This window comes from Desmodus rotundus, chromosome 1, assembly GCF_022682495.2.
Source record: "Desmodus rotundus isolate HL8 chromosome 1, HLdesRot8A.1, whole genome shotgun sequence".
NCBI classification, from domain to species: domain Eukaryota; kingdom Metazoa; phylum Chordata; class Mammalia; order Chiroptera; family Phyllostomidae; genus Desmodus; species Desmodus rotundus.
The window spans coordinates 1,669,667-1,686,282 of NC_071387.1; the positions used below are offsets into that span (position 1 = coordinate 1,669,667).

The 16,616-nt window shown below is 67.5% G+C and overlaps 1 protein-coding gene across 4 annotated transcripts in view; it reads left to right on the plus strand.

Annotated features, from left to right (window-relative positions):
• Window positions 1–16,616, plus strand: part of RXRA (retinoid X receptor alpha) — a 77,369-nt gene that overhangs the window by 51,596 nt on the left and 9,157 nt on the right. For all 4 annotated transcript variants that reach the window (XM_053919079.1, XM_053919075.2, XM_053919072.2 and 1 more), the window contains exons 2-4: window positions 9,165–9,430; window positions 13,771–13,921; window positions 14,290–14,469. In XM_053919079.1, coding sequence (XP_053775054.1) covers window positions 9,165–9,430; window positions 13,771–13,921; window positions 14,290–14,469 — 597 coding nt within the window. The remainder of the gene's footprint in view (window positions 1–9,164; window positions 9,431–13,770; window positions 13,922–14,289; window positions 14,470–16,616) is intronic.

Consider the following 16,616-nt stretch of genomic DNA (forward strand, 5'->3'; position numbering starts at 1 on the left):
GCTTGGGGGGCCTGCCTGGAGGGAGGCTGCTGTGCCCCGGAGGCCCTGCCTGGCCTCGGAGAGGTGAGCGTGCTCTCGTCCCCCTGCACCCCCGTCGTCCCTGCGGTGGTCACTGCTGCTGGGCCCTGGGTGTCCGTGCCTGGCCACTCCAGCTGGCCGTAGGGGGGCTCTTTGTCAGGGTGAAGCGTGGGTCGCCCCGGGGGCAGAAAGCTGGGGTGGGTGGGTCCTGTCTTGCCGGGGAATCGCCCTCCCTCCCAGAGCCCCTTTCTTCGATCACGGCCCCGCCTACAGGGACTTTGGGACAGAGCTTCTGTGACGCACGCGGGCCCGACGGATGGGGACTGTGTGGATGGTGTGGACTGGTCCCCAGTGCTTGCCACACCTTTGCGCCTGGAGCCTCTGTCCCCCGGGAGCCCTCCTACCCGCAGTGGCTGCCGTGCGGGGCGGCCCCACCTACAGGGACCCGCCCGGCAGAGTGGAGACTGCTCTGCGTGCCCGTTGACCGCAGCTGCGTCCCAGCTGCCTTCTGGCCCATCCCATTTGTCGCCCCCTTCTAGCGCCTGCGCCTCCACCCCTGGGACCTGCGTGGGCCGGGGCATTGGCCATTGTCCCCTGCCCCATGGCAGCACCTGTTGGGCCACTGAGCAGGGGGCCTGGCCCAGCTGTCCCGCAGCAGATCAGGGTGGTCTGCCCGCTGCACCTGGGGGGCAGGACGGCTGTGCGGGGCCTGTCTGGGGCCCCTTGGCATTGTTCTGGGTGGGTGTCCCTCTGCCTGCCTCCCCCAGGTGGCACCCCTGCTGGGGGCTCCTTTCTGGAAACCAGCTACGTGGGAGCATTGCTGGTTGGGGCTTGAGCTCGGCGCTGCCTGTCACTGCTTTCCCGACATCCCCCCTGGTGCTGGCCACGCGGGCCGTTGTCCTCCCGGTCCCTGGGATGGGTGGGTGGGCCCCCTCGGCAAGGCCACCTGAATCCTGGTCATCCCCCAGCTATCTGGGGTGGGGGACTACCTTGGAACTGCCACGGAAGGTCTGTCTTCAGGTTTGGGGGCCCCAGGCGAGGGCCTTGACCCCTGCCTGTGCCCCGAGGACAGGCCTCCTGGGAGGTTCCTGCCCACCGGGTGGCTGGAGAAATGGTGCGCAGTGGGTGCCAGGCCTTGGGCCAAGCTCGTGAGATGTGCCCGAGTCCCGTGGCCCCGGCCCAATCACTGCTGGTTCTGCCCCCCACCTCCCCTGCCAAGGCTTCTGGGGACAGGCCAGCCTGCTGGTCCTCGTCAGGGGCTCTGCCTCTGGGCACCTGGCTTCTCCTGACTGATGGGCCCTGCCCTGAGGTCTGGGAATCCCTGGAGTCCCGGGGGAGAAGGCGGGGAAGGAGGGGGCCGGTGCTTCCGGGGCAGCACGCAGGACCGCTGGAGCTGGAGGCGGCTGTGGTCCTGAGGCTGGGAGTGCCCTGCATGCTTCCCCGGCAGCATCGGGTGGCCTGGCGAAGGGGTGTGACACAGGCAGGGGGTGGGCTCTGGCGGGAGCCTCCGTGGTGCCTGGTCAGTGCACGTCCTTGTCCTGCGCCTCTGTCCTCCTTGGCTTGGCTCTCTGAGGTGTGAACAGCTTCGGGACCGGCCCTGTGTCTGTCCCATGGTGGCTGGAGCAGTGCCCCCAGGCTAAGTGTGCCGTTCAGCGCCTGGGTGCCCCTGGGTAGTTCTGGCAGCTGGGTGGGCCCTGACGGCACCCACTGCAGGCCATGGAGGGGAAGGTGGGGCAGCTGCATCTGGCTGACTGCGGCCCTAGCCCCTTTGGCCTGGGGGCTTGGTGGGGAGGGTGGGCCTGGGGTGGGACTGCCTCCTGCAGAGGCCCAGGGCCCAGCCCTCGGTGAGTCGAGCGCCAGGCCTCCCAACTCTTTCCTGAACAGCTCCCGGGCCCTGGGTGACTGGTCTTAGGGAGCTGCTGCCGGCCACCCCTTCCTCCTGGCTGTGCCCCCACTTCCCCCACTGAGGCTGGGCTCCAGCCGCACCTGCCGCCACCAGGCACGACCGCAGCGTCCCAGGGTTGTATGAGTGGGCTGGGGGAGGGCGGCTGTCGTCCTGGGCACCGTTTTCTCTTCCTCCCCTGGCACCTCACAGCCTTGGCCTGAGCGGTTTGGCTGGCAGAACCCAGAGCTGGTCCTGTGCCACTCTGGGCAAACCCGTTTGGTGTCGCCATTGGCCCCCTTGGGCTTTGGTGTTTGGTCTGTGCTGTGGGGCAGGGCAGGGGCTGCTAGGTGGTGAGGACGATGATGGCGACAGTGATGATGGTGATGATGGTGATGGCGAGGATGGTGATGGTGATGGTGAGGATGGTGAGGGTGAGGGTGAGGATGATGGTGGTGGTGGTGGTGATGGTGAGGATGATGATGGTGATGGTGAGGATGGTGAGGATGATGGTGAGGATGGTGAGGATGATGGTGGTGGTGGTGGTGATGGTGAGGATGATGATGGTGATGGTGAGGATGGTGAGGGTGAGGGTGAGGATGGTGAGGATGATGGTGGTGGTGGTGGTGATAGTGAGGATGGTGATGGTGAGGATGGTGAGGGTGAGGGTGAGGATGATGGTGGTGGTGGTGAGGATGGTGAGGGTGAGGGTGAGGATGGTGAGGATGATGGTGGTGGTGGTGGGGATGATGGTGGTGATAGTGGTGAAGACGATGGTGAGGATGATGGTGAGGATGAAGATGGTAGTGATGGTGGTGATGGTGATGATGGTGAGGATGATGGTGATGGTGAGGATGATGATGGTGGTGATGGCGAGGGCCATGGCACAGGTGTGTTTGTCTCTGAGGGCTCCCGGGTGCCGGTGCAGACACCTGCCTCCTCTGACTTACGGAAAGCTGTTTCCCTGGTTAGCCCCTCTGGGGCTGCTGGGACCCGTCACCTTGAGAGGCATTGGTGAGGACCAAAGGCCTTTGGGTTGGTGTCTCATGGCTGCCGCCAGGAGGTCCAGCTGTGTGAGTCCCCGTGCCTTGCCCCCATGCCCCTGTAGGTCACGGGGTGCTCGGACGAGGGCCCGGGCAGGGGCCCGGCGGATCTAGGTTGAAGACCGTGTTCCTCGTTCCCTTTTCGTCTGTTTCCCTCAGCGGGGGGTGAGGGCCAGCTCCTGGTCCTCCATCCTCTCTGCTACACGCTCTCCGGTGTCGGGGACCACAGGCCTCAGGTAGCACCCCCAGCCCCTCGCCTTCACTTCACGCCCCCTCACTTCCCTACATTTCCCAGGCTGCTGCTCTGAGCCACCCGATCCTGTTTAGGGGGCCGCGGGGGTTCCCAGGGGGAGCTGGACCGGTCCCTGCCATTGAGGCCTCCCGGTTTGGTGGGGCAGGGCTGAGGGGCAAGTTCAGGGCGAGAGAGCTGTTCTTGGTGCCAGCCTTCCTTGACTTGGCCAGGGGTCGGTGAGTGGAGCGGGGGGTGGGGGGGTTGGCATTCCCTGAGGTCTTGTGCTCAGAAGGACTCCGGGCCCTGAGCTTATGGGTGGCAGCCACATGGGAGGGCAGGGCCTGACCTGGTCCCACTCACACCTGGGGTCCCCCAGGGGCTCTCACCCGGGGTCGTGCCATGGGCACTCTGGGGGGCACCTGACCCTTCTCAAGCCCTGGGCAGAGCCTTGGTCTGCCTGGGTCTGCGGCCCCTGGTTGCTCCAGGGCCCCGTGTGGCCTTGGAGCCGGCCTGGGAGCAGCGTCTGTCTCACTCACCCTGCGTGTCCTTTGGCCTTAGGCACCTGGCCTGCCTTTCCCTCCCTGGCCCCTGCCATCCCTTTCTGCGGCTTAGGGCCCAGGCGGGCAGTGCTGGAAAGCAGCACTTGGAGAGGCCAGCTGGTGGTCTCTGTGGTGGGGGGGTGGCAGGGGAGCCCCTGTGGGGTGTCCAGGGGCTGAAATTTCTTAGAGCCTCTTCCTGTGGGCAGGTGGGGGGCAGGGAGGAAGGAGAGGTGGGTCTTGGTTCACTATACCCTCCCCCCAACTCTCTCCTCTGGGACCAGATTGGGTCTGGGCCACCCTGGACTCTCGTGGGGTCCTGGCCCTGCCAGCTGCCCAACTGCTCCCAGCTGACCCTGCTTGAGGGCCCCGGGCTCTTGGGGGCAGGCCGGGGCCATCGATGGGACAAAGGGCAGGGTGACCCCAGAGGAGCTGAAATATCAGCCGAGCCACCTGAGCCACAGCCTGGCACTGGGCTGGAGGCAATGGGCGAGCCGGGCTGTGGGGCTGGAGAGGACGGGCCCCATTTCGCGGGGCGGGCGGGCGGAAGCAGGTGTGGAAATCCACCTGCCGGGGTGGGGGCGCCTGGGTCAGTCGGCAGCCTCTTGGGGACAGGCCCATTCACAGGAGGGAACACTGAGGCCAGGGAGTGGGGGCCCTGGGGCCCCCGGTGAGACGTGGCTTGGAGCCCATCCTTACCAGGGCCACCAGCACCTGGAGGTCGAGGCATGTCTGCCCCCACCCCGGCTCTGAAGGCCCCTCGGGGCAGGGGGCGCTGCTGGCCCCCCCTGCTCCGACCGCTCTCAGCCTCTCCCAAACCCCGACGCGCCGTGGTCCCACCGCAGTCCCCACTGGGCTGCCACTTCTCCCTCCTCTGGGTGGCAGGGGAAGCAGTCCTTCCGGAAGGCGGAGGCTGGCGGTGGGCGTCCCGGGAAGCGCCTCGCGGCAGGGTTTCCGTGCTGGGGTAGCACCAGGAGGGTGCCGCGTGCGGGGGTGGAGGGTCGGCCTTGTGTTCGGAGTCTGCCCTTGTCTCTTGGGTGCTGGCTCACTGAGGGGTCTCCCTACCCCTTTGTGCCCGTCCCCTCCTGGGCACTCCTTTTCTACCTCCTTGAAGGCTCCAGGGAGCCTGCTCCTTGCTTTGGACCTGTCCTGCCCCTGCTCAGAGGAGCTGTGTCCTCGTCTGCCCTGGCCGTGGTCTGCTCAGACCCCGCTGCCCTCCCGCTCCTGCACAGCAAGAGGGTTGGGGGGGTACTGTGATCCCCTTTCCAAGAACCCGGGGTTCCCTGCCTGCCTGGGAGGGGCTGAGTCTGGGGCTCACCGCCCCCCCTCTTTGGCTGCATGAGGCTGGCATTTCCTGCCACTCCTCCTCCCCCGCTTGCCAGGCAGAGGCAGGAAGGGAGCGGGTGGGGGTTCCCCGACTTCCTGCCGTGGGGTCTGGGAGGGTCCGGGGGCGGTGGGGTGTTCTGGAGGGAGCCGCACAGCTCAGGCATTTTGGTCAGTGGGCCTGTTCTTCCCTTTCAGAGGGACCTCAGGGGCCACCTGCTCCGCCCGTCCTGAGAGGTGGCTGTAGTTGCTGCGTGCATGCCCCCGCCACGGGGAGCTCACCGCCACGCACACATAGCCCTGCCCCTCTCCGTGACCGAGAGCCTTCTGCGCTTTGACTCCACTACGCTTAGCGCTCAGACTCGGGCTGGGAGCACCTCTGCACCTGCTCAGGGCGCTGATCCTTCCAGGCCTTTCCGTCTCTGCCTCGTGGCTTCCGTTTCCGGCCTCTAGGTACTTTGCACCTCAGAGGCAATTTTGTGGCCTGAGGTACTTTTAGTGCCAAGAAAGTTCTGCCTACCACCTCTTCCATGCTGCCTTCCTTGACTGAACCCAGCAGCTCGGGGAGGTCCCCTCGTCATGTTGGGGTGGCCAGGGCACTCCTCTGCCTGGACAGGGCCCCTCTCTGGCCTCCTGGCCCCAAGCCCCACCGATGGCCGATGGTCTCAGGGGCTGTGGCAGGTGCACAGGATGTTAGGTGCTGGGGCTCGGGGCCCAGTGGGGCCCAGGCTCTGATGGCCCCCGATTTGGCAGTTGGGTCTTGCCCTCCCTCAGAGGCCCCTCTGCCCCTCTTGGGTGGGGAGGGCTGTGTGTCAGCTGGCTCCGACGCTGGGTCTGCAGACGGGGGTGTGGTGACAAGCTCCCTGCAAGCCCCCGGATGACTGTTTCAGAAGAATGTCTCCTCACCCAGCCTCACTAGGGCCTGCTTGTCCGTGGGCAGGGCCAGGCGAGGGCCGGGGCGAGGCCTGCGGTGCGTGGACGCTGGACGTGGCTGTTCGGGCACTTTTGTCTTTTCCGACATTCCCTCCTGAGCCCAAGTGTCTCTCTCCAGAAGACTCCGGAAAGCACACCCTGCCCATTGTCACCCAGGCTGGGCAGAGTGTCTGTGTGGCAGGTCTGCATAAACAGGAAGCCCCCAGGCAGCACCTGGGGGCAGCGGGGGCTCTGCAAGGCAGGCACTGGGGGGTTGGCCCTCCTGTTGCAACTCGGGCCCCCCAGGGGCTCACAGGCAGCCTGTTGGAAGCAATTTCTGCACCCTTGACCCTGGGATGCAAAGGATGGGGGCGCACCTGAGGAGCCAGCCCCCCCCCCCCGTGGTGGGGGGATGGGCAGCTCCCACAGTCCCCTCTTTCTCCCAGAGCCCCTCCCTGAGCCAGCTCTCCTCTCCTGCTCGGCTTCCCCTCCATCCCATTGGCTCCCTCCTCGTGGCTGAGACTTGGGCTGGGTGTGGACCGTGCCTCATGGGGGGTTGGGGGAGCTTTGGGGTGCAGCCTGGCCGCTGGCAGTCGCCTCCCTCCCTCCTTCCTTCCGGCCAAGCTTTCTCCTGCTTCCCCCTCCCCTTCCTGCCCTGGAGCAGCAAACAAACCACCGGGCAGCTCAGGCCCTGCCTGCCCATCTGGACCTCCAAGGCCCTGCATGGTGTCTGGAAGGCTCCTCCCCAGGTGGACGCTCCCCGGCGGGCATGTCTGGCCAGCATAGAGGCCCCTCCCAGCGGCCAGGGCCCTTCTGGCATCACTGTAGCCCCCAGTTCAGAGGCTGGCAGAACCCCGCCCCCGGATTCCCCCCCGCAGAGGGTGGAGAGAGGTGGGGAAGCTGCGAGAACCCAGGACTGACTTCTCTCTCTTGGCCCATCTCGGTCCCACAGGCTGGGAAGAAGGTGGGTGGCCCCCTGGGGCAGCCAGGCCCTCAGGCTTCCAGACAGATGTGCTCCTGGGGTGGGGACACCGTCCCACCGCCAGGTCCAGCCTCTTCCCAGAAACTCCAGCGGTTGCCTCTGCCCCTCAGCTTGGGCTCTGGTGATGTCTGCAGCGTGGGCGTTGTGGGCGTCGCAAAGTCCACCTCGTCTCCCTCTCCCTTGCCCCTCGGCGTCTGCAGGGTGCTTGTGGAACCTGCGGAGGGGCGGGCCAGCCTGGCCTGCGTCTGCAGAGCGCGAGCCTGCCTGTCTGTGCAGACGGAGAGTGGAGGCTTGGGCAGGGGCGGGGCTGGCTCGGGGGTTGCAGGCCGGTGAGGTGGGCACACTGAGTGTCCAGCCCGGGCCTGGGACGCGACCGTGGTTGCCCGGCCTGGGGGCCGCTGCAGATTTCTAGGTGCGTGCCTTCCCGGTGCCTCAGTTTCCCTGCCTGTCAGGGTGAGACCAAGGACACGAGGGTGCTGCACAGACTCTCGAGGCAGCCGTCCGGGGCACCAGTTCCCGCCTGTCCGCCCTCGTCCAGGGGGTTCAGTGACCAACAGGGCTGATCCGTGCTGCCGGTCTTTGCCAGTAAGTGCTGCCACCGCTGCCGGGCTCTGGAGTTCCTTCAGCTTTGGTCTCCCAGGTCAATGATGCGGCTTACTGCGTGGGTGAGCGGTGAACCCTCTGTAAACAGCGAGGGTTTCAGGCAGATCAGACGAGGCTCGTTTGCTGGTGGGGTCGGACCGGGCTGGCAGGCAGGCCCCAGCCCCGGCTTGAAGGTGGCGTCCCAGAGCTCTGGGGTGCGGTGGACTCTGGTAGATGCTGCTGGAGGAGGGGGTGCTGCCGGAGTGGCAGAGCCTCTCGTGTTCCTGGGGGGCCGCCCTGCTGCGAGGGTGCCCAGCAGCTCCGTGCATGCGTCGGAAGGCCCTGCGGGGAGAGCTGGGGCTTTGGCTGGAGGTGGACACGCTGCTTGGGAGTGGGGTGTGCAAGCGTGAGGACGTGTGTCCCCTGAGCCTCGGTGTGCACAGGTGCCCAGTGCCGACAAGACGACTTGGGGACGAGGCACACGGGACGTGGGCCCAGGGCTCAGGCCCCATGCCTGCACGGCTGCTCTGAGGTTTGGGGAGTCGGGTCAGCATCTTCCCAGGGCGTTGGCTGGTTGCGTGGCTGTGAGGGGTGCAGCCAGGGGTGTGTGCACCCAGCCCAGGGTGTGTGTGGGCGGGGGTCCGGACAGACTCTTCAGAAGCAGGCGCGGTTGCTACAGGGCAGGCTGGGGGGCCCGAGAGCCACTGTGCAGGTGGGAAGGCTGAGGCCTGGGGAGGCCGTGCTTGTCCAGAGCACCCCGCCAGGCTCCTGCGCAGCGGCCTGCCTGGGCCCACAGGTTGCTGGTTCACCAGCTGAGGGCACTCTGCTGGGGGAGCTCTGCTTGCTGAGTCCTCTGGGGTGGGATGGGGGGACGTCTAGTGATTGCTGGCTCGCTCTTGGGGGCTTTGAAACCCCTCAGATGAAAGGCTGGGGTGTGGGAGGCCCCAGCCCCTCCCCGCAGCCTCTGCAGGCTGCCTGACCCAGGGCTGGCACACAGCTGGGGTGGGCCCATCCACGAGGCCCACCTGGAAGCTCCCTGCCCGAGGCTGCAGGCCTCCCGGCCTGGGCACATGGCAAGCATGTGTCTCTCCCAGGCGCCAGGAGGCCGAGTGTCCGGGGGTCCTCAGGCCCACACAGTACGGCTGGATGGTTAAGGCCACAGACCTGGGAGAGGGAGCACTGCTCCGCCGCCCCCCTCCCGCCCGGTGCTGGCCACGCCCTGCCAGGGCAAGTGTGAGAACCCAGGTCCTTGGTCCCCCTGCTGTGAACTGCAGTGACGGCTCTGTCCCCACCTCTCCCCAGTGTTGCTGCGTCTTCGCTGGGAACAGGGACTCCGTTGACAACGTCGGCCTTCCTATACTTATGATTTCCCCACACCTCACTCTGAGCCCCTGACTCTATGGGCAGAGGGGCCGGCACTCTGGGCCACTGGGCTTTCTGGGTGGCCAGGCCCGGGGTGCCTTGGAGGGAACTTGGGCAGCCTGCTGGCCTGGCCTGTGTCACGGGAGCCACTGGGTTGGGGCGCCTGGGGCCTTGCCCGGGGCCGGTTCCCTCATTCTGTGACCCCCTGAAGTGCCTGCCCAGGGCAGGGGGTTCCGCAGGCCGACCCTCGTGCGGGTCCCTGACCGCCCTGATGTGCGTTCTTGTCTTGCAGACTTCTCCACCCAGGTGAACTCCTCGTCCCTCAGCCCCCCCACGGGGCGTGGGTCCATGGCCGCTCCCTCGCTGCACCCCTCCCTGGGGCCCGGCATCGGCTCCTCGCTCGGCTCCCCGGGCCAGCTGCACTCACCCATCAGCACCCTGAGCTCCCCCATCAACGGCATGGGCCCGCCCTTCTCAGTCATCAGCTCCCCCATGGGTCCCCACTCCATGTCTGTGCCCACCACACCTGCCCTGGGCTTTGGCACCGGCAGCCCCCAGGTAAGTGGGGGCTGGGGCAGGGTGGGGCCTGGGTGTCACCTGTAGGATGTCTGCGTTGCCACGGCCCGCGGAGGCAGATGTTGTCAGGTCCGCCCCTTGTCTCTGGAAGCAAAGCCTCAAGAGGCAGCCTTGGCTCGGGTTTGAGCCGGGGTCTGGCCGAATATGTGCTGGGCGGCCGGGAGACCGCCGGCCTGCCCCCCCCCCCCCCCCCCCCCCCCCCGGCGGCAAGCCCTCTCAGGGTCCTGCTGTCCTTCCTGCTTTCCCTGCCCCAGTCCCAGTTCAGCTGGGCGACCCCCGGTGGAGGACGGTCCCACAGTGGGATTTCAGGGCCCTGCCGCCGTGGGGCCTGACGGGCCAGCGTGCCACGGGTGGGCGCAGAGTGCGGCTCCCCTGTGCAGCGGTGTGTTCTGTGGACCCCCGCCACCTCCGGGGCAGCTGCCCCTCCTGGCCCAGGAGGGTGGGGGCACTGTTGGGGTGTGGAGCCAGCCCACTGCCCGTTGTCTGCGGGGCCTCTGTAGGCTGGGATGGAGAATCTCACCGGCTCTTCCACGGCGACCCTGTCAGCCTCCCTGCCCCTGGCCTTTCAGAAGCAGGCAGAAGGCCCAAAGTGTTGGCAGGAGGGAGGCCCGGCCGCCTTCCCGGGCCTGGCCGGGCTATTTTTAGTGTGGCCACCCCACCCCCTCTTGCTGGCTGCACGGTGTGAGCAGCGAAAGGGCAGACGAAGACCGGGACCCGGCAGAGGTGGGCATCTGCCGGCTCTCCAAGCCCGTGAGCTCCTTGCTGGTCACAGACTGCCGCCTGCACTGGGTGCCTCGAGCGGAGGCCGCAGTGGGGCTGTGCGGGGGCTGGGCCCTAGGGTGCCTGCCCGAGGGTGGTAGGGATGCCCTCGGACCCTGGGTGCCAGGTGCCCTGGCACTGTTAGGTCACCTAGGGGCAGGGGCCGGGGCGGGTGCAGGGCAGCACTGGGTCGGGGGACTCAGGCTCGGCTCCACTCCTCTCTCTGCTGGTCTCTGCACCCAGCTGGGGCCCTGGCACCCACGGATGCGTGCTGAGTGCAGGCTGCCTGTTTGAGGAGGGCCCAGGCCCCTTCAGGTGGGCACGGGGGTCTGGGTGGGGTTGGGCTGGAGGGGGCGGGGCAGGGCGCAGCCTCTGCGGCCCAGTTGCTCACTGACACTCAGCTGCTGCCGGTTCCTCTGTCCTTTTCTAGGGGCTGTGCTCGGCCTGCCGTGGTCTGAGCCCGTGTTTGCCCTTTGCCCTCTGGCCTGGTCCCTAGCCCCCTGTCTCACCCCTGTCCCCATCGCGCCTTCCCTGCGAGCTGAGTTTGGCTTCCCCACTTCTGCAGCCCGTCTTGGAAACCAGGGGTCCCCCATCTTCATGGGGGTGTGAGAGGAGCTCGAGGAGGGTGTGTCCTCCCCTCCCCCCTGCCCCGCTCCAAAGCCACCACCTCGAAGTCAGGGTTGCTGAAACCAGCGAGGTCCCCTGTCTTCTGCTGAGGTTGGGAGGTTCTGGCCCTCCGCTGAGCACGGCCAGGCCAGGAGGGCCACCCCATCCTGGTGTCCAACCTGTGGGACCCTGCTTTGCAGGGCAGTGGGTGTGTGGGGGCCTGGGCAGAGCCAGACTGCTCTCTGCAGCTGCCCTGCGTCTCTGCCCTGGTCTGGGAGCTTCACCCACGCGGGGCCCAGGGAGTGTCCCTGCCGCACCGCAGAGCTTGCCCACAGCGCCTGGCCTGTGTGGGCACCTCAGTGTCCAGACTGGCCAGCCAGCAGGGCCTCCCTGGTGCAGGGCCTGCCCAGGCCCAGCAGAGTGGCTGGCCCCGCCTGCTCCTTGCTCTGGGCACCGTGGCCGTGAGGCCTCGGCGACTTGGCGTCCACAGGTGGCCAAGTGTGCATTACAGCAGCCCAGGGCCTGCCTGCTCTCGGGGCTTGGCGGACCCAGAGCCTCCCAGTCCAGTTGGCCACGGGTGAGGGCCTCCCCCACGTGGGCAGCGGTGGGGCCTGCCGTGCGCTCGGGAAGGAAGGGCGTGGTGGGTGTGGAGGAGAAAGCTGGGAGAGACGGGCAGGGGACCCCGGGGTGGGGGTGCTGGTGAGGAGGGTGGTGGTTTCAGTGAGTCCCCCAGGCTCCGGCGGGAACCGAAATCAATGCCAAGGATGTGAAAGGGGAAACGGGCTGGGCCCCCACCCTGGCTGCACCGTGGAGCCTCCAGCCTACAGCCACAGGCTGGGGGTGCCCTGGGTCTCCCAGGAGATGGGCTGCAGGGCCGCATCCCTGCAGGTGGGCAGGCCTGCTCCTGCTCTGTTCTGGGGGCTGTGGGCCCGGCGTGAGGTCAGGAGCTGAGGCGGGGGTAGGGTAGCCGGCTGGCCTGAGTAGGCCTACCCTGGTGGCCCGGGTGGGGACTCTGTAGCAGTTGAGATGAGAAGCAGAGTGGCCCAGCCCTGTCGCCCCTGGGGCACCGGCAGCCGGGAGGGCGGTGCCCGCCTAGGAGCCAGTGTGGCCTTGGCGCTGACGCAGCTGACCTGCCCATCTGTCCTGCCTGCTGCTCTGCCAGCCTTCCTCCATGCCACCGCCTCAGTCTACCCAGAGCAGGCCCCGGTCCCCAGGCCTGCACCTGGGGGCCTGGGAGACAGGGCAGGAAGCCCCCTCCCTGCCCTGCATGGTTTGGGCAGCCACAGAGAGAGGAAACGCTCGTGTTCTGGGCCGTGGGGCCGCCAGGCTGATGCAGCTGCGCTGGGTGGCGGGGGTCCCGCCTCACACCCAGTTTTGCACACCAGGGGCCTCAGGCTCAGAGTGGCGGCTCCCCCATGTCACATAGGGGATGGCAGCCGCAGGTTGGGAGGCTGAGCGGCGGCCAGCTGTGCAGATGTGCGGGTGGGCACCCAGGGGCTCCGGCAAGCTCTCTTGGGGCCTGTTTTCCTTCTGCAGTGAACTGGGCACTACCCACGGGCTCCCCCCGAGGGAGGGTCCCCATGCTGCCAGGGGCCGGAGCATGCAGCCCCTCTGTCACCTGGGGCACGCCCCTGCCCCTGCAGACAGTGCCCAGTGGGGTCTCCGGCCACACTGGACTGCCCTGCGGGGGGCCTGGGACACCTCGTCCCACCTGGGCTCCTGTACCCCAACAGCCCAAGCGGTCAGCTGGCCTCCTGGCCTCCCTGCAACCCACCCGAGTCTCGTGTCCTCACAGAGCCACCCAGAGCCCCTGGGTGGGAGAGGGAGGACCCGGAGCGGCTGGGGCTGGCAGAAGGGCTCCAGGCAGGAGGCCTGTGCAAGGCCGTTGGTGGGGGGGTGGGGGGGGGGTTCTGCTGCGTGTGCGTGGTGCTCTGGGCTCCGGGCTCGTCCGGTCCCGTGAGAAAGGGGCTGGGAGTGGGGCCGAGGGGAAGGAAGGGGGCAGGTTCCTGTGTGCGGGAGGGGCGGGGGCTACCAGGGGGCAGCAGCTGCGGCTGCTGCCTGTCCCCAGAGACATCTGCACCACCCGGCTTCCGCCTTTGCCGGGGGTTTGCAGAAGTGGGGGTTCGGGGGGGAGCACAGGCCACCCGGTCGGGCTCCTGGCGCTGGGGAGGCAGGCTGGCCTGTGGGGAGCAGCGGGAAGCACCTCTGGCCCTTGGTGCTGACGGCAGAGCTGGGGGCGGACACAGCGGAACTAAAACTGCTGTGTCATTGCAGCCTCGGCAGCTGTTGCCAGGGTGACCGGTGAGTTTCCCACGCTGCCTCTGGTGCGGCGTCAGGCCGCCGTGTAGCGAGGGGATGGTGTCCCTCTCAGCGGATGCCCAAGGGGTGTCTCTGGGTCCCTCTCCCTGGAGACACGTGATCGGAGATCCTGCCTGGCCTCCGCCCCGAGGCCCAGGCAGTGTGGCCTCTGGGTGGGCCCAGCCCCAGCCCTCCTCCCTCCTCCCTCCTCCCTCTTCGCTGTGACCAGGCATTACTGTCCCTCGGTGTGTCGGGGTCCCCAAGGCACCTGCTCACCGGGAGGGCCATGGGGTTCACACTGTCCTGTGGAAGGGGTGCCCAATAAGGGAAGGCGGTTCTTCTTTAGGTGGGTGAGGGGCAGGGCTTTGTGGGGTCCCCTCCTGAAGCCTGGGCTGGCTGTGGGAGGGTGGGGCCCCGAGGGCAAGGCAGCTCCCGCCAGCCGGGCTGGGCACAGGGGCAGGGCGCCCAGCTGGCGCTGCATGGGGGTGGGCCCCGCTGCTGTCCCCCTGCTGTGGCCCGGGGCAGGCAGGTCTCAGTTTCTGTCTCTGTAAAGCAGGGCCGTGGCAGCGCCTTCCTTGCTGCAGGGCCGTGGGGGGCACCGACACGTGCTTCTGGGTTTGCTGCCCCTGTCAGGGCTGAGCCCGCTGTTCTCTCTTTAGCTCAGCTCGCCCATGAACCCCGTCAGCAGCACCGAGGACATCAAGCCCCCACTGGGCATCAATGGCGTCCTCAAGGTCCCCGCCCACCCCTCAGGGAACATGGCGTCCTTCACCAAGCACATCTGTGCCATCTGCGGGGACCGCTCCTCAGGTAGGCCACGGGGATGCAGGAGTCGGCCAGCCAGCGAGGGGCCACCTGGAACTTCCCTTGTTCTCACGTGGGGCGGGGTGGGGGGCGGAGGCTGCGGAGGGGAGGCAGCTGCCATTGGCAATGATGGTGGAGTGGACAGCAGTGTAGGCTGAGCCTCTCCGGGCTGAGCTGTGGGCGAAGGGCCCCTCTCGTCCACCTCTGAACCCCGACAGCCCCCCAGGGAGGACTGCTGTCCCCTCCCGGGCCACCAGCTCAGATGACGACACGGCGGGCCCCTGCGGGGCCAGGCACTCGCCTCAGCCCCGGAGCCCGGGGTGTGGAGCCCGGCGGCGGGTGCTGGAGCTCACGGTCTGCCCGCCCGCCCGCAGGCAAGCACTACGGCGTGTACAGCTGCGAGGGCTGCAAGGGCTTCTTCAAGCGGACGGTGCGCAAGGACCTGACCTACACCTGCCGGGACAACAAGGACTGCCTCATCGACAAGCGCCAGCGCAACCGCTGCCAGTACTGCCGCTACCAGAAGTGCCTGGCCATGGGCATGAAGCGCGAAGGTAGGCGCCGTGGGGCCCCTGCTCCCGGAGCACAGGGCTCGCAGCGTCCCGGCAGCTGCCGGCCCCTTGAATACCTCTGGCAACGGGGCGCTCACTCCCTGATGCCGCACGGTGGGCCGGTGATTTCCCTCAAGCAGCTCTTCCTGAGTGCCTGCTGCACGCCAGGCTCTGGGAGCGCAGAAGACACAGCCTTGGCCCTGCACACGGGCGGCCTCCAGCCCTGGGGGGGACAGGTGTTGCTCCAATCCTCTTCCTGGTTGTAGCGACTGGCCTGTGGCTCCAGGGAGCCAGGCAGAGGCAGGTGGCCAGTGAGGGCGGGGCTGGAGGTGGGCGCCTGGACGGTGGGTGCACCCGTGGCTGGGGGCTGTGTTCCCGTGGTCCGGTAAGGGCACAACCGAGGAGGCCCTGGTGGAGACGGCGCTGACCAGGGGGCAGGGAACTCCAGAGGCCATCCGAGGTCCCCAAGCCTGCCGGACCCTGGGGTCAGCTGCACTCTGCTCCTCCTGCAGAGCCGGGCCCCGGGAGCAGTGGGCCTCCCACCGCGGGCCTCTGGCCTTGGGCGTGGGAGCCCATCTCACTGACGGTGTTGGTCAGGGGTGGGGGCGGGGGGAGCACAAAGGTCTCGCCCTGGAGGGCGCCCAGTTGTCAGGCGGTGCAGCCAGACCTGGGTCCCAGCCCTTGCTTCGCCCCGCCGGAGGCCTCAGTTTCCCCGTCTGTGGGTTTGGTGACTCCTGTGCTCTGCGTGGACTCTCTGGTGCACTGGCATCCGCGCTGGTGTAGGGGCTGGGCCCGTGGGGTTGGGGTCTCGTGGTCTGTTCCCTTCTCCGTGGCTGCTCCGGTGGTCCGTGTGTGGCTGGCGTGTGTGTCTTCTCCTCAGCAGCTCCTGATCGCCCTCTAGTGGTGGCTGCCGTTTTAAGCCAAATTCTTTTTCTTTTTCTTTTTTTTTTTGCTCCTCAGTCCGGAGTGTTTCTTGTTTAGAAACTGAAACCTTGGCTGGGCCACACGGTCCTGCAGGGTCTCCTCCCAGAGGCTGCAGGGAGAGGGTGACCTGGGTGGAAGCCCCGTCTCCCGCAGCTGTCCCCGCTCCCCATGAGGGACAGCAGGTCTGTGCACCCCTGGAGGTTGAGCTCAGGGCCTGAGCAGGGGGGCTGGCATGGGGGTGCAAGTTCTGTATCATGTTCGGCCCCCACTTTCTCGTGTGGTAGAGAGCCTGAGGCCCAGGGCGTCCAGGGCTCGTCAGGTCCCACGTGGGGCCGAGCCTGGGCCTCAGGCTTCCAGTGCCCAGCTCGTTTCTTGAGGCCGCTGAGGAAGTGTGTGTCTGGCCCCCAGGCAGGCCACCCGAGGTGCGAGGCTCCCGCACTGCAGCCCGGAGCAGGCTTGGGTCACTGGCTGGCTGAGCTCGGCCCTTCGGAGCCAGCCCCGCGCTGGGCACCGCACTGGTGTTGGGTACATGGTGAGCTGTAGGTCCCCCCAGTGAACATGAGTGCCACGTAAGCAGGCAGGCCCCCCCTGTGGGACCCAGAGGTGCAGGGACCCCTGGGAGCCCAGAGGAGGCACCTGCCCAGCCTTGGGCCCCAGGCAAGCTTTGGGCAGGTGGGAGGTGGCTGGCGGACCCCTGAGGAACAGGGAGCGGTCAGGCAGGCGCTTGCTGGCAGAGGGCGGTGTGTGCCTCGGACAAGGACATCAGTGATGTGGCTCCCTGCAGGGACAGGTGCTGTCTTGTGCCCCAGGGGACGACCCTCCCCCTGTCCCAGGCTTGTCCAGTAGGCACTGACCCTTCCTGAGGCCCCCTCAGCCTGTTCACCTAAGAGCTTGGCTGTCATTGACTTTAGCTTCCTGTCTCCCGAAGGCCTAGGGGAGAGCGGATGACGCCCCATTTCATCACAGGGTCTGTGGCGGGGCCGGGGACACCTGCCCCCATTGGACACGCCCCTGACGCCCGGCGGTGACGGAGTCTGGTCAGGAGCAGCTGTTAGGAGTTGCCTCCCTCTGAGCACACAGTGCTCTGCTCACCTCAGTGCTGGGGGCCGGGAGCCTGGGGACCCCGTGGCCAGCACCAGGGCGGCGTCCCTCTAGCCTCTGCCCGCAGGGCTGGTGGATGGGCTGGTGCTCTGGGCACATTTGTGGGAGCAGCGTGACCCTCGAGA